Here is a 16,272-nt window from a genome sequence, read left to right as displayed (position 1 = left end):
GAGCCACCTGGGTGACCAGGCAAAATGAGGGGTGGGGTGGACGGACTTCAGGGCTCCCTTCTGACTCACCATGTCTACCTCTCATGCAGCGTTTGAAAAATGCCACAAAGCCAAGCAGAGACTGGGGCCCTGCCCTCTTGGAGCACCAGACTGGGCGCTACGCCCCCACCATAGCCCCTTCCCCTGAAGATGGCTTTGAAGTCCAGCCACTGCACCCAGACAAGGCCCAGATCCCCATGGTGGGCAGTAATGGCTCCAACCGCCTCCAGGACTCCCGGATATGAGCGCAGCTGCCAGGGGAGTGGCCCCCCACCCCATGCTCCCACCAGAGACTGGGGAGGCAGTGGACAAGGGTGGCTGCCTGCCCTCTGTCACACCCCAGCCAGGATGGCTGCTGTCACCCTGGCCACCACTGCTAGTGCAGTCATTTGTGCTCGTGTCCCCAGTGTTTACATGTCCTGTGGATGCCAAGATGGCAGCTGGGCGGTGAGGCAGTGGAAGGTTACTGGGGGGCCAAAGCACTTTGGAGGGGTCTTGGGCTGGGGCCTGAGAGGTCATCAGGCTTCCCTTGGCCTCTGATACCCTCGCACTCTGCCCTGAATTGAGGTTCTGGGTTGGGCCCCACCTGTTCTCTCCATGGGCCTCCAGCCTCGTGACCAGTGTTCCTGACCCCAGAACAGACCCCAGCCTCTGCCCAGGAAAATCTGGATCTTCCTCCCTGAGCCCGGGTGAGGGGCTGGGGATGAGGCCAGTGTTACTCGTCAGGCTGTCCCACCAAGCCCTGTTTATCTGTGTGATTATTTTTGTAAAAATTGTACTATCTGTGGTTGCCCGCCTGCCCCATCCTCGGGTCCAGTCTGTCTTCCAGGCCTGCCTGCACCTCACTTGGCTGCTCCAAGGTCTCTGCCCCTCATTCCAACCCTGGCTGTCAGGCCCAGCCAGCGGAAGCTGTGGCTCAGCAGCCTGCCCAAAGCACCTGTTTCTGGATGGCAGGGGTGGAGGCTGCTCAGCAAGGTGTCTGAGCCCATAGCCCTTGGGAAAGGGACCCTGCACGACCCCCCTTTCCCTCCCTGCACCAGGTTAAAGGCCCTGTGTTCCCAGACGTGCTGCCCCGGTTCACGTGCCAAACGGCCCTGGGCCTTGTGACCCAGTCCCTCTCCAGGGCCAGAGCTCCATCTCCCAAGCCCTGTAGTGTCTGTTTGTCCGTCCTCTGTGCTCTGTGCAGTGACAGCACCGGCCAAGCTGCCTCTAATCCTCTGTAGCAATAACGGTGCACCACCCGCCCTGCCCATCCATGCACCACTAGGATTTTAAAGTCCATAGATTTTAATGAAATTTCTATTCCTGTCTGAGCTGCTGCTGTGCTTTGTCTGGGTCCCCTGGGGGACAAAAGTCAGAGCTGGGATGGGACCTCTGTCGGCCAAGCCTTTGTAGTGGCCTGGGAGGAGAAAAGCTGAAGGCTTTGACAGATATCTGGCCACTCAGCCCTAGATACCAGGATTGGCAAGGGGGTGGGGCAAGGGCCAGGCATCCAAACAGCCTTCAGGTTCTGGTGAGAGCTCACACAAGACTAGACCTGAAGTTGGCAGGGCCATGGCAGCTGAGAGGTGGCAGCAGCAGATAAGGCGCCTTCCAGCAGAAGCCTACTTCAGGTTGAGGCCTGGCGCGCAGCACTGGACGCTGCTGTGGGAGCTGGCCCTTCTGTGGGGCTGCACCGAAGCTGCCGTCCCCAGCAGTGGGTGGTGGCCCGGCCTCTAGGCTGGGGGCACTTCTCCAAAGGAGGCGTAGGCAGGTATCCTTGGGGAGGCCTGGCCCAAGTTCCAGCAGCCCGGAGGCAGTGAAAGGGTCTAAGGCCCTGAATGGAAGAGCCCATGGGCTGTTGCCTGGATGGGAAGAAGTAACTGTGAGGGGGCCATGCCGGACCCTTCAGCTTACCCTAACTGCTGGCTGCCTGCTTTGCTCTACCTCTGTTTGCTGGAGACACAGGAAGGTCCCAGAGGGGCCTGTAGCTCCTGTTCCATGGCCTTCTTCTGTTCCTTTAGCTCTGAGGGAGGACACAGCTGAGACAGTGCCTGGCTCTCCCAGCATGTGTCCACTGTAGGCTGCGGGCAGGAGCCAGGTTCTCTGGGGCCCGCTTAGGGTCCTCACCTGCCATGGTGGGCTCGAGGGCTGCCTTGGAAGACTGACGAGCCTGAGTGTGCTCCACTTCCAGGCAGCGCTGCAGGGAGAGGTGGGTCAGTGGCCCAGTGGCCCAGCCTGGATGCAGAGACCCAGATCCCTAGCGCAGGGCCCAGCAACAAGTCTGAGCAACCCCTGAGCCCAGCTGCCAGGAGGGCAAGCCCCAGAGAGAACACCAGTCTAGCTGAACACCAAGATTGGCAATGCTGTTGGCCTTGCACCTGGAGTCAGGTAAGGGAAGAAAGTAAAGGACCTGGGGCAATACAGCAAGTTAATCTAAAACAGCTGGGCCTGGGCTTACACACTACACAGGCGTGTGCACGTGAGAAGGGAACACAGGACTCTCACAACCTTGACATACACATACGTACTCAGACGCACACTTGTGCATGGTCTGGAGAGCCCAGGGCTGCACTCACTTGCAGGGTGGAGATCTCCCTCTCCAAGGTGTGACATTCCTCTTCCAGGAGGCCCCTGGGGTACAAGAAAGCCCAAAACCACAGACACAGGCCCCAGTCAGAACCTATCGCTGGGCCTCAACCTGCAGCCTTACCAGGCTTCCTTCAACTCCTCGTTTCTCAGCTGGCCTTGCCCTCTGCTGCCTGGCTGCTGCCCCAGCTTAGACTTCGGGCCCATGCCAGTCTCCTTCTGGGCAGAATATATCTTCTTGCCCACCTGACAGCTCCACCCCAGCAGACACCATCCTCTCCTCTGCACTACTGCAGCGGGCCTGTGACTCCTGCCCTGTCACAGCCCTTCCCCTGCTTCCTGTGGCTCGCCCCAGCATCAGGTGAAAAACCCTATGGCGCAAGCTGGGTGTGGTACCACAGGCCTGCAGCCCTAGCACTCTGGGAAGCCAAACTCGATTGTAAGTTCTAAGTCATCTGGGCAACTCAGTGATACCCCGTCTTAAAATAAAACACAAAAATGGCCAGGAATATAGCCCAGCACAAAGGTTCTGGGTTCAATCCCCAGAAAGGTAAAGAGAAAAAACCCTAGGGCCCTGACAACCCACGCCCTTATTTGACCCTGTCCTGGCAGCAGCCCCTGGTGCTGCAGCAACCTGCCTTCCACACGCAGCCCGCCTCCCCAACAGGTTTCCTCCCTTCCCAGTCAGTGCCAGCAGCCCAGCATCCAGCCCAGCACGCCCTCTCCCCCGTCGGCACACACTCAGGTGCCCCTGGGCCTCACCTCAGGTGTCCCGCAACTTGGTCAATGTGGGACACACGCAGTTGGTCCTTGATGACACTGAGGTCCCTGTGACTGCTGCTGGCAGATGAAATCAACATCACTCTCCCCACATTGCTCACGCCAGCCCTCAGGACACAGATGTCACTTCTTGGTAATTTTGTGTCTTTTCCCACAGGCAACATAACACAGTGCCAACAGTGGGAGTTCTGGCTTGCGAATGGGCCTTGCTGCCCTTCGCTGAGGGCGACCTTGGGCAAGCTGCTTTCTCTCTCTGAGCTTCATCTTTTTCCCATCTACAAAGTGGGGGTCACCCATCTTTACTGAGTTGTACGGAGACTGGAAGACGCTGCTGACATCCACTTCTCGTAAACACGCCCTTGGGTGTTTCTCATTCAGCTCCTAGCAGCAAACACTGTCTGCTGCCCTCTCCCCTCAGCTCGCCCTGCCCTCCAGCCCCACCCTCGCCTCTGTTCCCCAGGCCTGAGGAACAACTGCCCACCGGATGCACCTTCTGTCCTCCTCTTCCCGAAAAACTCCTCACTCCTTCATCTGCCTGAAAAACTGCTAGTCATATTTCAAGTCCCATTTTAAACCACTCCAGTAAGCCTGGCTGCCTCCAGGCTGGGCACCGTCTGTCTCCCTGGGGGATTCTGCAGCCTTCATGTTAAAATCCCTATAATAAGTGTCCCAGGCCAAGTATTTTGGCCACACCTGTAATCCCAGCATTCTGGGAGGCTGAGGCAGGAGGAGCACTGCAAGTTTGAAGCCAGCCGAGGTTACATAGTGAGTTCAAGGCCAACCTGAATGACATAGGAAGAGCTTGACTCAAAAACAATTATCTCCCTCCGTGCAAACAGGTGGAACCCACCAGTTGGCTAGGTCGAAGCAGAGATAGAGCCCTTCTCCTCTACCCCCACTTCACCTGGGTTCACCAGCTCTCCTCTGGAACATCTGCTCTGGCAAGTTCCGCCTGGACTCCTCCAAGGCAAAGTGAAGGACCCTGGGGCTACAACAGGCCCATGCCTGGGCCTGGTCCCTGCAGAAGGTGCACGTGAAAGACGCGGGGGCTCCTGTCAAGAAACCTCAGGACTCCTGGCTCCTCGAGGGGGACAGGACTAGCCCATGTGATGTCCGGGTTGAGGACCCAGGCTGAGGTTCCCACCTTCCCTCGCGGATGGCCTTTTGGCGGAGACCTTGGAGCAGCTGCCGGAGTTCCTGGCGCATAAGGTCCCTCAGGTGGGGCGGTGGTGCCAGAAGGGAGGAAGGATCAGAGGAGGAGTGGGAGCTGCGGGCTCGGGCGGACCGGGCCTCTCCAAGCAGGGCCCGTAGCATCGCCACCTGCAAGGCAGAGCTGGAGCACCTTGCGCCTGAGCAGGGAGAGGACGGAGTGATGGGACAGGACGGAACCAAACAGGAGAGGGCACGAAGACAGTGAGACCCAAGTTCCCGAGAGTCACGCAGCAGGGCCAGGGACCTGGGGAATCCCGGGAGTCTCGGGGCCGGCCCGGGCTCCCCATTCCCCACCTCCGCCCGCAGCTCCAGGCTCAGGTCCACCGCTGCCTCCCCCAGAATCCTCTTCACTTCAGGCCGCTCTGGGGGCGGAACTTGCTCCTCCACCGTCTCCCACAGCGACGGGGAGTCCCGGGGCTCCGCTCGAGCGCTCCGTGCTCCCCCGCTGAGGCCTACGGGACAGCGGGTCAGGGCGAGGGTCCGCCCCGCCGCCCGCCCCCAGCTCCGCGGTGCCCACGGCTGGAATTACTCAGGTCAGCGCCGACGGCCTCCAGCGCCCTCTCTTCCGCCCGGCTTCCGGCAGACGCTCGGGGGCCGCTCCGGGCCATGGCCGGGGAGCCAGGCAGCGGAACCGGCCCAGCCCCTCCTCCGCGCCGCGCCGGTCACCCGGGAGACCGCGCCCCGCCCCGCCCTGCCGAGCCAGCGGCTGTAGTCCCCGAGCCGTGATGTTTCGGAGTGGGTGCCCCCCCCCCGCAGCAGCCGTCGTTCCCAAGCACCCTGAGTTCACACCTGCACACCTTCCGGCCTGAAGGCAGGTGGAAGAACCGAGAAATCTGGTCCCACTGGGTTTATTACTTGGTTGTCTCCACTGCCCCCCCAGGGGGCAGCAAAGTACAGTTAACTTTCCCTCTAGGGTACCCCAGCGCCTGGAGAAACCCGGATGGCCAGGTTCAGGCACCCCATCCTCACTCCCCAGACACACAAAGGGAGCTGCTCCATTCACGTTTTTTACTAAAGCACCCACACGAGTTTCTGTGCAACGTACAAACATGAGCCGGCCCTGGGGCTCCTGCCTCCTCTCTGAGGCAGGGAGGTGGGACTCAGATAGACTGATCCAAGCCCCCCGCCCCCATGCAAAGGCCAACCCCAAGATCCCAGGCAGCAACAGCACCCGCTCTGCTCCCCTTCTGGGGCTGCTCCTCAGCAGGGGCCGCACCAAAGTGTGCCCCCTACAATGCGGAATGAAAAAGGTTTCCCCTCCCCTGGGAGCATGGGGGATTCCCAGGTCTGAGAATTCCCCCTGGAAGAGACATTGCCCCCTGGTCATACCTCCCACCCTTCCAGGCCCTAGGGGACTCAAGGGGGGAAACTGAGGCACAGAGAGGTGGAGTGACCTAGTCCAAGCCACTCGGCGAGGCAGTGCAGGGGCTGGCCCGACCCTGACAGTGAGGGGGCTAGGCTGGGGGAATTAGGGCAGGAAGAAGGGCTGACCCCAGAAAGGGCCACACTTGAGGGGCTTGCCCAGGCCACAAGCCCCTCAAAGTGGGTTCTGAAACTTCTAGGTGCAGCTGGCAGGTCTACTGAAGACCCTCAGAAAACAGCCCACAGTCTCAGTTTGGGGTCCCCCCACCAGAGCAGCGCCAGCCACGCTGTCAGTCAGTCAGTCCTCTGGTGGGCAATCCTTGGCACCAAGCACCTTGGTCGGGCAGCGTCAGCCCCTGGGGGGCCAGGAGGGCGGCCGCCCAATGTCCACCGTGATGTTGGTGAAGAGTGGTTGCCGAGACACCTCCAGGACCTGGTACCGCACTGACCCGATGCCGTCCCGCTTCATGGTCAGCTTTGTGTTTTGAATCTTGGTAAACCTGGAGAGGATGGAAATGGGTCCACATTAAGGGCAAACATCCAGGCTCACTACGGAATCTCTGGGGCCAAGGATCCAGCCCTCCTGCTCCTTCCAGGGGTGATGCAGGAGGAGCCCTTTACTCTTGGATCTACCCCCAAGTCGGAGACCTCACCCTCTTCCTTCAGAAAGCAGAACGGTGTTACCCTCACAAGACTCTCGGTGCAGACCTCCTCTAAGCCTTAGACTCAGACATGAGGCACCTCAAATACGTATCCTGTGTCAGATGCAACCAGTGCCGTCCTCTCCGTTCCAGTCCTTTAGTCATTCCTTCCCAATCAGCCATAAGGACAAGTGAGGTCCTTCCTCTTAGAGCAACTCCGTGCCACCAAGGGAGACAAGGACAGGCAAGGGAAATGTCAGAGTGCCAAGGGGCCAAGACGGCTGCCCGAGGAGGAGTGTGCGACGCTGAGCTAAGGGCAGGACAAGAGTATCACAGGCAGAGGTCAGAGTGCGTGCTTCCCCTAAGCACAGCTGCATGCTAGACCTTCACAGGCCAAAGAGGAAACAGAGGAAGATTAGCTGGGAAGTTTGAGCAGAGCTCTGTACGTTAGAGGAAGTAGCTCATGTTTTATGCTCTGAGCCAGAGGGCACTGAGGGACTCTTCAGCCAGTGCTGGGAGGGTGGGGGTCATGGGTTGTATAAGGCTAAAGAGGAAGCAAGGGAGTCCAGGGACAGCTGAGAGGTAGACTAGGATAGGGAGTGGGAAAGGAGACAGATTCAAATGTGTTTGAGAGGACACAAACTGCTGGTGCCTGGGTGTGCAGACTGAGACAAAGAAGAATCCAGAACCAGATCTGAGCCAAAAACTAGGTAATATGTACCCATAACACTATGTCTAAACCTCAAATAAACAAAATTTAAAAAAAAAAAAAAAAACTTTAAAAGGCCGCCTGGTAGACAGAACCCCCATCCAGAGTTTCTTCACCTAGGTCTTTCTTGCTGTCTGGCCATTTCCACATCCAAGCAGCCATTACTACTGTGAGGACACCCAGAAAGGCTATTCGTGCAGCAGGACCAAAGCTTCTGACACGAACTCCTAGGAGCTCCACTCCCACCCTCACCCCAACTGTCAGAGCCTCCCAGTGCTTCTGAGCTCAGCTCAGGCCCCTCCCGGAACTGCACACTCTCACTCAGCCTTCTCCCCAGGATGGAACTCTTCTGTGCTGACCATGCTTTTTATTTTGTTGTCTGTGGTGCTGGGGAGTGAACCCTGAGCCCTTGCACTGAGCTATAACCCTACCCCCTTTTAATGTTTTTAAAATTTTATTTATTTATTTATGAATGAGATAGTCTCACTGCATAATTCAGGCTGGCCCTGTACTCGAGGTGATCCTCCTGCCTCAGCCTCTTAGAGTGCTGGGATTACACACTGCGTTACCATACATGCCTTGACCACAGTTATACTTATCTAAACTAGTTCTTTATCTCAGCTCCCAGGACTCTCCAGAGCCCCACACTTCTGCCAAATTCCAATCCTGCATGAGCAGCGCAGTCCACCCGCTTCCTACATCCTGGGTTCAGAGCACAAAGCCCTGCTGTCTCAGCCAGGGGCACAGCAGCCCCATTGGTCCTTGCCTTGCCCACCAGCTCTCTCAGTTCCTTCAAGCCTGGGGTGCATCCTCTCTGGCTCCACCCAACTGCTAGGTGAGCCCTTCATCTTCCTTGATCTCTTAAGAGTGAGCTGCCGGGCATGGTGGTGCACGCCTGTAATCCCAGCACTCGGGAGGCTGAGGCAGGAGGATCGTTATGAGTTTGAGACCAGCCTAAACTACAAAGTGAGCTCAAAGCCAGCCTGAACTGCATAGGGAGACCCTGTCTCAAAAAGGCAAATAAAAACAAAAACAAAAAAGAGTGAGCCTTCCAAACACAAACCTGATCCTGCCATTCACTACTCAAAGCCGCTCTGTGATTCCCAGACCCCTGGTAAAGGTTAAACTCTCAGTCTTGTGCTGAAGACCCTAAACCCCCAGCACTAACTGCTTCCTACTGCCACTCCCAGCTGTCTACTGTCTTAAAACCAAAAGTTTACACTGAGCACGGTGGTACACACCTATAACCCAGCACTTGAGGCCAGCTTGGACTACATGAGACCCTGTCTCAAAGAAAAAAAAAGCTGAGCGTGGTGGCACATGCCTATAATCCCAGCACTGGGAGGGTGAGGCAGAAGGATCATAAGTTTAGGCCCAACCAGAGCAAATAAGACTGTCTCAAAAGAAAAGATCTAGGATGTAGCTCAGCATAAAGGCCCTCAGTTCAATGCCCACTACTACAAAAAAAAAAAAGCTGCCACACATACTCACATTCGAGACTCTTACAAATACATTTCCTCCATCTACAGTGGCCTCCCCCTTTAGCCTTGGTGAATATAGCACTATGCCCAAGGTGGGAGTGAGACAAGTATCTGTGGAATAAATGACTCTTTCCAAACTCCAGTCCGCCCTCACCTCCTCCAGGAAGGCTCCCACTGTCACTCCCTCTTCTGCCAAGACAGCACTTTGCTCTCCTCACCTGGTGCTCTGACTGCCTATCTCCTTGCCTAGAATGAGCATCATGAGGGATGGAGGGTGGGGCCTGCCTGTGGCTGCCCTGAGCCTCCCATGCCCAGAAGGTTTAGCACTAGAAGTCCACATCTGTATTCCGCATGCCCTTCTCCCACCCGACCCAGACAGCAAATGTGCCATCCCCTAAGAGATGGAGTTGCCTCTTCTGGTCTCCCGGGGGGTTGGTACTGGCTCTCTACCTTGCCTTGCCCAGCAAACATCTTTCATTCCATCTTCTCTGGCAAGGCCAGGAGAAGCCATGGTCACACAAGGGGCACAAGCGAGGTCTTCAAGGGCACTGGTGGGAATGTATACTTTTTTTGTTTTTCAGGGTTTTTTTGTTTGCTTTTGTTGGTACTGGAGATTGAACCTAGAGCCTTGTACATGCTAGGCAAGGGCTTTATCTACTGAGCTATCTCTTCAGCCCTTTGTTTGTTTGTTTTGTTTTGTTTTTGTCTTTTTGAGACAGGGTCTCGCTATGCAGTTCAGGCTGGCCTTGAGCTCACTTTGTAGCCCAGGCAGGCCTCGAACCCTCACAGCGATCCTCTTGCCTCAGCCTCCCAAGTGCTGGGATTACAGGTGTGTGCCACCACGCCCGGCTTTTTTGTTTGTTTTTTTAAAACAGTCTTGCTGTGTAGTTCAGGATGGCCTCAAACTCTGGCAATCCTCCTGCCTCAGCCTCCTGAGTGCTAGGATTATAGGTGTGCGCCACCACACCCAGCTGGGAATGTAATTTACTCAATGACAATCTGAGCCCTGACTCTGAATTCTGGTCACCTCTAGGAATTAGGCCAGGTGTTAGAGATATCTGGGCGTGGAGGACAGGGAGTGCTGCAGTCAGGAGTCATGGACCTGCAGCCTCTGCAGTCACCTCTCAAGGGTCAAGGATGCTTCAAGGCCACTTTTAGAGGGTCAGGGATTGAGGACACTTGCAGTCAAGACTTGGGTGTACTAAGAAGTCACTTCTAGGGAGTGAGGGAGGAGGAACACCTGGGATCAGGGTGTTGGGGGGTCACCTCTGAGGGTTGGGCTCGTTATGCTTGTCCCGGTCGTGCTTGATCATGCGGTAGCGGCCTATTCGGATGTCTGGGCGTGAGATCTTCATCCCAGTCAGGGAGATCCTGAGGATGGGGACAGATGGACTGGAGCAGGCACAAGGAAGGGCAAGGTGCCCCACGCATCTGCACTTCACCCCTCACCCACCCAGCCTTCTTCCAACACTCCACTCACCGGTTAAAGATGTCGTCATCCTCGCCACCCCAGCCCCAGTACTCATTGGGGAAGCCATTGATTCTCAGGAACTGGGCCTTACTCAGGCCTGACACACCTCCAAAGTAGCCAGCATAGGGCAGCCTATGGCATGGGAGGGCAGGTGTCAGTAAGGGCTGCAAGGGATGCGAGACAGGGTGTGGGGAGAACATGGAATTAGGGGTCCAGAGAGGACCTGGCCTAGCCAGAAGCATGCAGGCATGGGCCAGGGGCCAGCAGGGCACTGGAGCTAGGAGTGAGGACCCAGGTAAAGGAGGGACACAGAGGTCTGTGTCTAGCTGAGAGGAGCACCTCACCGGAAGCCAAACTTGTCCATGGCAATGGCAAAGTGGCGGGGCTGATCACCACAGCGGTATAGATTTCGGTCATCCATGGGGACCAGGTCCACATCACTGAAGATAAAGCAGTCGTAGGCAGCATCTTCCTTCAATGCCTCCAGGAAGCCCACGTTGAGCAGCTTGGCCCGGTTGAAGGTGTCCTCACCATGCTGGAGGTGAGGGGCAGGTCAGCTCTGGGCCCATGGCCAGCAAATACCTGCCACTTCACCCCTTCCCACAGGGGTCTCCAGAGGCCACTCAGACCCTCCCTCCCTACATGGCTCCTTTAGATTCTCGCAACGAAGTCCAGCTTCTCCCTTAGATCTGGCTTTCAGAGGCTTTCTATAACTCGTTTGCAGGTTCCTCTCTGGCTGCTGCCTCTGACCCTATGGCCCAGCCACTTTGTTCCTCAGTAGCTGCTGAACATGCCAGACTCTTTCTGGTCTCCTGGCCTTGGGATAAATAATTCCCCTTGCCTAGAATGCCTGCCTCTGCTTGTTGGACTCATGTCTGGAAAGGCTTTCCTGACCAAACCCCCTGGTCCCAGTACAATTACTCACTCCTTCCTATGGGCTTCAGTTATACCCAGGCCCACTTAAACCATGATTTAGAGCTCTCATCTCATTCACCCGTTCAAACACGCCCTGTGGCCCTCCTTTATGCCAGGCATCTCCTTTGTACCAGTGGGAATTCTAGAGATGAGCAGCCCTGGACTCTATTCCTGCTGAGCATACAGTCACAAAGTGAGACAAACAATGAATGCCCCAAATGCCCACTGTCTACAGTGCAGAAGCTGTGAGGACTGAGCCACCCATCCTCAGGCACTTCCCCCTCTGGCCCATTTCCATCCACATCCAATTCCTTGGGAGTTTCTGAGACCATAACAAGCAGAAGGCTACAGGTCATCTCACCCCGGTGTGCTCCCTGAGAAATGGGCTGTGGGGATCCTGGTTGTACAGACCCACACCCTAACTCCTGGACAGAGGAGGGAGGGTCTGACGCGAGGAGGTGGCTCCTGCAGCCCTGCCCCAATCCAGACTCTGCACACTACAGCCGGATGCTCCTGGAGAGCAGCCTGCGAGTGGGCCCCTCCTCTACAGCAGCCAAGCCCGAGCCTGATGCGGAAGCTGCTCCCCTGTGGAGTGATCTGCACAGCCCCACTGGCCCTTCCCTTCCTCTCCTGCACCTTCTCTTCCACCAGCCCTTGGAGGGATTGTCCATTTCCTTCTGGCTCATCGGCATTTCTTCTGGCCTCTCTCACCAGCCAGGAGTCCTAGGTTTCTCCCACATGGCTCATAAACATGCTCAATTCTCTCCCTGGAAAGAAAAAAACAGACCTCCCTCCAGCCACCACCCTACCTTTCGCCTTCCCTTCTTGGCAAAGATTAAAAAAAAAAAGACTTGCGTCCAATCAGTTATCTTGTCAAATTCAATTCCTTCTTCAACCCACTGCAATCTGCTTCCACCCCCACCATGCCCCTGAAATGGCTCTCGCTGAGCCCACCTTGTTACTAAATCCACTGGACACGCTCGTCCACGTCCCTCCTGACTCCCCCACAGTGCTAAAGCAGCTGCCGTGTTTCCTTCCGGACACTGACTGCTGAGCTTCCGGGATACCCACCCTCCTGCCACCCTTGGCCGGTTTTCCTGGCACCTCTAGTAGCGTCTCTCTCCACACATCCCTTCAGTGCTGGCTTTCCCTTCCACATCCTGGCTGCAGGGGCATGCTGGGGGCATGGTGCTCCCCACTCCTTCTCTCCACTACAGACCTCTCTCCTAGGTCCAGAACCATCGACTCACTGCCTCAGGAGTGCTCCTGCACTGCCCCAAGCTCTCCAACTGTCCCAGGCGAGACAGGTTCCAGAGCCTCCTCACATGGCCTCGATCCTGTGTTCCCCGTCTTACTCACCCACATAGCCAACACCAAGCCTGAAACCTTTGTGTTGTCTTGACCCCTCTCATTTCTCTACTACTGTGTGACATCTCTCTTTTTCCCCACAGTGACTGCACATTCACCATCCCTTGCCTGGCTATCACAATCTCTCCCTACCAGGCCACCCTGCCTCTGGCCTCCCCTTCCATCCACTCTCCATGTGCAACCACAGCAATCTTTCTGAAGAGCAATCACAGACTACTCCATCCTTAAAACAATGGAGCCCCACCACCTTCAGGCTGGAATTCAACTGCTTAGCATGTCTCCTAAGACCCTTCTTGATTTGATCTCCACCTATTCCTCCAGCCTAATCTTTGCTACCCAGCCCACACTCTGCCAATAGTTCCCAAACACACAAGGCCAGCTCTGCACTAAGTCCTGGGTCCTCCAGGTCCCTCTGCCTAGAATGCTTGCCTCCTTCTGTGCCTCTACCTGCTGCTGCCTATTCATCCCTCGAGACCTATCTTGACCAATGCATCCCAACCTTAGGACTAGATTGGGCCCCTCTGTGCTCCCACGGTTCCCTGCTCCAACTCCAATCATAAACCACGCTACCAGAGTCTACAGGGATCCATTTCTGAGTCTAGGAACTCTCCCTGGGAAGGGAAAACCTGTATCAGACCCTTCTGGACCTACTAGCCAGCCCTAGCTAGCCCCATGGCAGTGATAAGATACTGCTTTGAGTCCCCTGACCTAAGCTGTGGTCAGCATTGCCCCCTAAGGGTTCTAGGCTTCAATCTTCTTTCAGGGTATAACTCTCTTTCTTCCCGGGGCCCTCAACAGAGCCTCCTAGTAGTGTAGGCCTCTACCACCATGGGACAGGGCCTACCAAGTGCAAACAATAGGGTTCATCCTCCTTCTGAGGCTATGTACACCCGCAAGTGTTCGTGCCAATACCCACATCACATATTCTCCTTCCAAGGCACAGAAGCCTCCCTGTGCACACTGAAAAACCTAGCCCTCAGGGGCTGGGGATTTAGCTCAGTGACACAACACCTGCCTGGCAAGCGCAAGGTCGTGAGTTCAGTTCCCGGTACCAGGGCCGGGGGGGTGCGGGGGGAATACCCCTCAGGCCCCTGAGCATTCACATATCCATACAGCCATGGCAGACAGGCACCCACAGATGCCCTTCAACCCCACCTATGTACCAACAGGCCCATGGGCCCCCACACCCTCAGCAGGCATACCCACTGGTGCCTGTGGGTTTCCTGTTGGCTAGCGTCCAGCCAGGGACCACACACCTGGTTGATGACATAGATGCCGTAGCGTAGCCGCTGCCGCCTCAAGATGGGGTGCAGATAGTGGAGCCAGTAGCGTAGGTGATGCTCCCGGTGTCTAAAGGGGATGATGACTGCCACTGTCTGGGCTGGGGTGCAGTCAGGCGGTGTATAGCGGCCACCCAGGAGCACGCCTGGGTTCTCCCTCTGTACCCGCTCCAGGGGCATGGGTGAGGTGAACTCAATAAGCAGTCGACCCACTGCAGGCAGGATGGTGTCAGGAATCAGGGCCTTTGCCAGAATCCAGGACACCAATCCTCAGGAGGTGGGCAATGGAACCCCAGGAACAGCCCTCTATTAACACACCTGGTCCTTGGCACCTCCATGGGTCAAGATTCCAATCCCCCAATCACACTGCTCGGACCCTTCTCCCCTACTATGGGCAGGCCACGCCCTACAGGCTCACCAAGACCAGGTGGAGAGTCAGGACAGGGTGGCAGGACGGGAGCCGTGGGGCCAGGCCGGACACTGGGGACCTCAGGGAGCCCGGAGCTGGGGGCAGTAGCGTTGGGCCGAGAACAGTTGGTGCTGCTGCTGGCTGCCGGGTGGAGGGCACGGGTAGGGCCACGGGCACTGAAGCGGCTGAAGAAGGCCAGATGCTGGGCATAGACATCAAAGTAGAGGATCACAGCCACGAGGAAGTGCAGCAGGCAGAGAAGGAGCACAGCCTTGCAGACGCGCTCCAGCGTCCCCCCGAGCACTCTGCTCATCCCGCAGGCGGCCGCTGGCCAGCCCAGTGGGCCCGGGCATCCGGCTGCTGGCCTGAGCAGGAAGGGAGAAAAAGAAACCCTGCGGGTCACAGCAGGATGGGGAAGGCTGCCCACCCACCTCTGCCCCAGCTGCTCACACTCACAGGCCCACTTCCTCACGCTTACCTGCTTATACCCTTCGGTGCTCACGGACTTCCCTTCTATCTGCAGACAGTTGCTGCAAGTCACTGCACACCTATCTTCAGGCATGCTCAGTACTAAACCACACACATGGGTTTGCATTCCTTGTCATCCCTGACACATGCATTCTTACTCAGGCAAACACACTTATTACACAGCTGTACACACATGTAGTCCCAGGAACATGAACATGTGAACTCTGATCACATGGGTTCATACCTAAGCACAGAAAAACATTTTACCTACAGACTCGTATGTTCACCTGTGCCCTAGAGAACAGACAACCCCCAGGGCAGCATCCTTCACCCAGGGCTCATGGCTTAGGGACAGCGACCACTTACTGAGTATCTACCATGCAGGAGCACTTTGTACTCATGACTTCGTTTAGTCCTTCCAGGAGCTTGGTGGGAAGTAGTTTGATCACTCAGGTCCCAGCAGCAAGCAGGCAAGGCCAACTGGGACCAGGCTGCGAAGTGGTCCTCCGCATCCAGGGGACCCAAATATGTTCAGAATATTTGTGGGATACCTTCCCACTGGAGCACAGGGTCCAACTACAGGGTGGGGCAGAAAACATCCCTCTTCTAAGATCTTAAGGCCAGATCTGGAGTGTGGCCAGCCCAGCTGACCATGATTGTCAGAATAGGGTCTGTCTGGGCCCTGGAGGGGAACACTTCTCCACAAGGCAGGGGGAGGGCTTGCCTGGGCCTTAGCTCAGGCTGTGGTTCAACAGGGCAGCAACCACTTCTGCCAGTGCTCCAGAGACAGGTGAGTTTCACTCCTGCAGACAGAGCATCGCACTGACAGCCCTGGCCCTAGCAGTCATCACCCACACTCACACACAACTATATACAGAACCAGACACACCGGGAGACAGTAACACACAAGACACACGCTCACCAACAAAACCCTGCTCCAAGACTTACACAACCACACATCCAGCCAGCTCACACCCAGACCCACATGCAACACCTCCCTCCGGGACAGGGGTTCTGGGTCAAGCCCTCCACCAGGCTAGGGAGTGTGCCTGGGAGGGGCTGGGAGACTGAACACGTGGCACCCCGGGTGGGGGAGGCAGCAGAGACGGAGTGGGTGTGGAGTCTGGGGGCGCATGGAGGGGGGGTGAGCGAGGCTGTGGGCTGGGGGCCGATGGCAAGGGGAGAAGTGATCACACCCCCTCCCCGGGCCCAGGGCCCAGTCCCCTCCACCACGGAGCCAGGGCGAGCGAGGACAATGAGCCGGGCTGGCTGGGGGCGGGCGGAGGAGCCCAGAAGGGGAGCCGGATGGGGGTGGGGTGCGGTGAAGCCAGGCCGGGGGCTGCCACCCGCGCCTCTCTCACCGGGTCCGGGACTGGGGTCTGGGGCCTGGGGTCGAGCTCGGGTTGCCCCTAGCACGGCCGGGTCTGGAAGGTCGGGGCCCTGGGCGGGGAGCTGGCCGCGCGCGCCCTCCTCTCACCCGGCGCTCGGGGCTCAGCAGGGGGCGCCGCTCCAGCTCGGGCAGGGTTCCCGGCTCCGGCAGCTTCGGACGGCTCCGTCCCCCATGGCCCG

The 16,272-nt window shown here is 57.2% G+C and overlaps 3 protein-coding genes across 19 annotated transcripts in view; 1 reads left to right on the top strand and 2 right to left on the bottom strand.

The window, feature by feature from the left end:
* The window catches only part of Slc6a9 (solute carrier family 6 (neurotransmitter transporter, glycine), member 9), a 28,977-nt gene extending 27,625 nt beyond the window's left edge, over nucleotides 1–1,352 (top strand). For all 13 annotated transcript variants that reach the window (XM_005410695.2, XM_013507776.1, XM_013507775.1 and 10 more), the window contains one exon: nucleotides 90–1,352. In XM_005410695.2, the coding sequence (XP_005410752.1) occupies nucleotides 90–284 (195 nt within the window). In that variant the 3' untranslated portion in view covers nucleotides 285–1,352. The remainder of the gene's footprint in view (nucleotides 1–89) is intronic.
* Ccdc24 (coiled-coil domain containing 24) lies at nucleotides 1,309–5,366 on the bottom strand. 4 transcript variants are annotated; one of them, XM_013507780.1, is made up of 9 exons: nucleotides 5,129–5,366; nucleotides 4,894–5,051; nucleotides 4,532–4,707; nucleotides 4,292–4,405; nucleotides 3,370–3,444; nucleotides 2,598–2,652; nucleotides 2,149–2,218; nucleotides 1,966–2,044; nucleotides 1,309–1,883 (listed from the first exon to the last, which is right to left on the bottom strand). In XM_013507780.1, the coding sequence occupies exons 1-9, from the start codon at nucleotides 5,205–5,207 to the stop codon at nucleotides 1,649–1,651; spliced, it is 1,041 nt and encodes a 346-aa protein (XP_013363234.1). In that variant the 5' UTR covers nucleotides 5,208–5,366; the 3' UTR covers nucleotides 1,309–1,648. The 4 variants fall into 4 exon arrangements, 3 of the variants coding, with proteins under 3 accessions (XP_013363234.1, XP_005410763.1, XP_013363235.1); XM_005410706.2 differs by having other exon boundaries at nucleotides 4,532–5,051; XR_001232081.1 differs by lacking the exon at nucleotides 1,309–1,883 and having other exon boundaries at nucleotides 2,028–2,044; nucleotides 2,550–2,652; nucleotides 4,532–5,051.
* Nucleotides 5,367–5,431: 65 nt separating this feature from the next.
* Nucleotides 5,432–15,032, bottom strand: B4galt2 (UDP-Gal:betaGlcNAc beta 1,4- galactosyltransferase, polypeptide 2). Of its 2 annotated transcripts, XM_005410710.2 has the most exons (7): nucleotides 14,714–15,032; nucleotides 14,245–14,600; nucleotides 13,803–14,038; nucleotides 10,608–10,798; nucleotides 10,273–10,395; nucleotides 10,059–10,163; nucleotides 5,432–6,461 (listed from the first exon to the last, which is right to left on the bottom strand). In XM_005410710.2, exons 2-7 carry the CDS (start codon nucleotides 14,546–14,548, stop codon nucleotides 6,311–6,313), a joined length of 1,110 nt encoding a protein of 369 aa, XP_005410767.1. In that variant the 5' UTR covers nucleotides 14,549–14,600; nucleotides 14,714–15,032; the 3' UTR covers nucleotides 5,432–6,310. The 2 variants fall into 2 exon arrangements, with proteins under 2 accessions (XP_005410767.1, XP_013363236.1); XM_013507782.1 differs by lacking the exon at nucleotides 14,714–15,032 and having other exon boundaries at nucleotides 6,377–6,461; nucleotides 10,033–10,163.
* Nucleotides 15,033–16,272: the final 1,240 nt, after the last annotated feature.

This window comes from Chinchilla lanigera, unplaced genomic scaffold (genome assembly GCF_000276665.1).
Source record: "Chinchilla lanigera isolate Chin_1 unplaced genomic scaffold, ChiLan1.0 scaffold00136, whole genome shotgun sequence".
Classification (NCBI taxonomy): domain Eukaryota; kingdom Metazoa; phylum Chordata; class Mammalia; order Rodentia; family Chinchillidae; genus Chinchilla; species Chinchilla lanigera.
Note: the sequence above shows the minus strand (reverse complement) of the source record. Positions and strands in the feature narration are given on the sequence as shown.

Coding starts and splice junctions, on each gene's coding strand:
- Ccdc24 (XM_005410706.2), bottom strand. CDS start 5,207: ATGGCCCGGAGCGGCCCCCGAGCGTCTGCCGGAAGCCGGGCGGAAGAG. Junction 5,052..5,128: donor GGCCGTCGGCGCTGACCTGA/GTAATTCCAGCC, acceptor GCTGTCCCGTAG/GCCTCAGCGGGGGAGCACGG. Junction 2,219..2,597: donor GGGAGATCTCCACCCTGCAA/GTGAGTGCAGCC, acceptor CTCTCCCTGCAG/CGCTGCCTGGAAGTGGAGCA.
- B4galt2 (XM_005410710.2), bottom strand. CDS start 14,548: ATGAGCAGAGTGCTCGGGGGGACGCTGGAGCGCGTCTGCAAGGCTGTG. Junction 14,039..14,244: donor TGACTCTCCACCTGGTCTTG/GTGAGCCTGTAG, acceptor TCCTGCCTGCAG/TGGGTCGACTGCTTATTGAG. Junction 6,462..10,058: donor AACGAGCCCAACCCTCAGAG/GTGACCCCCCAA, acceptor CATCCTCTCCAG/GTTTACCAAGATTCAAAACA.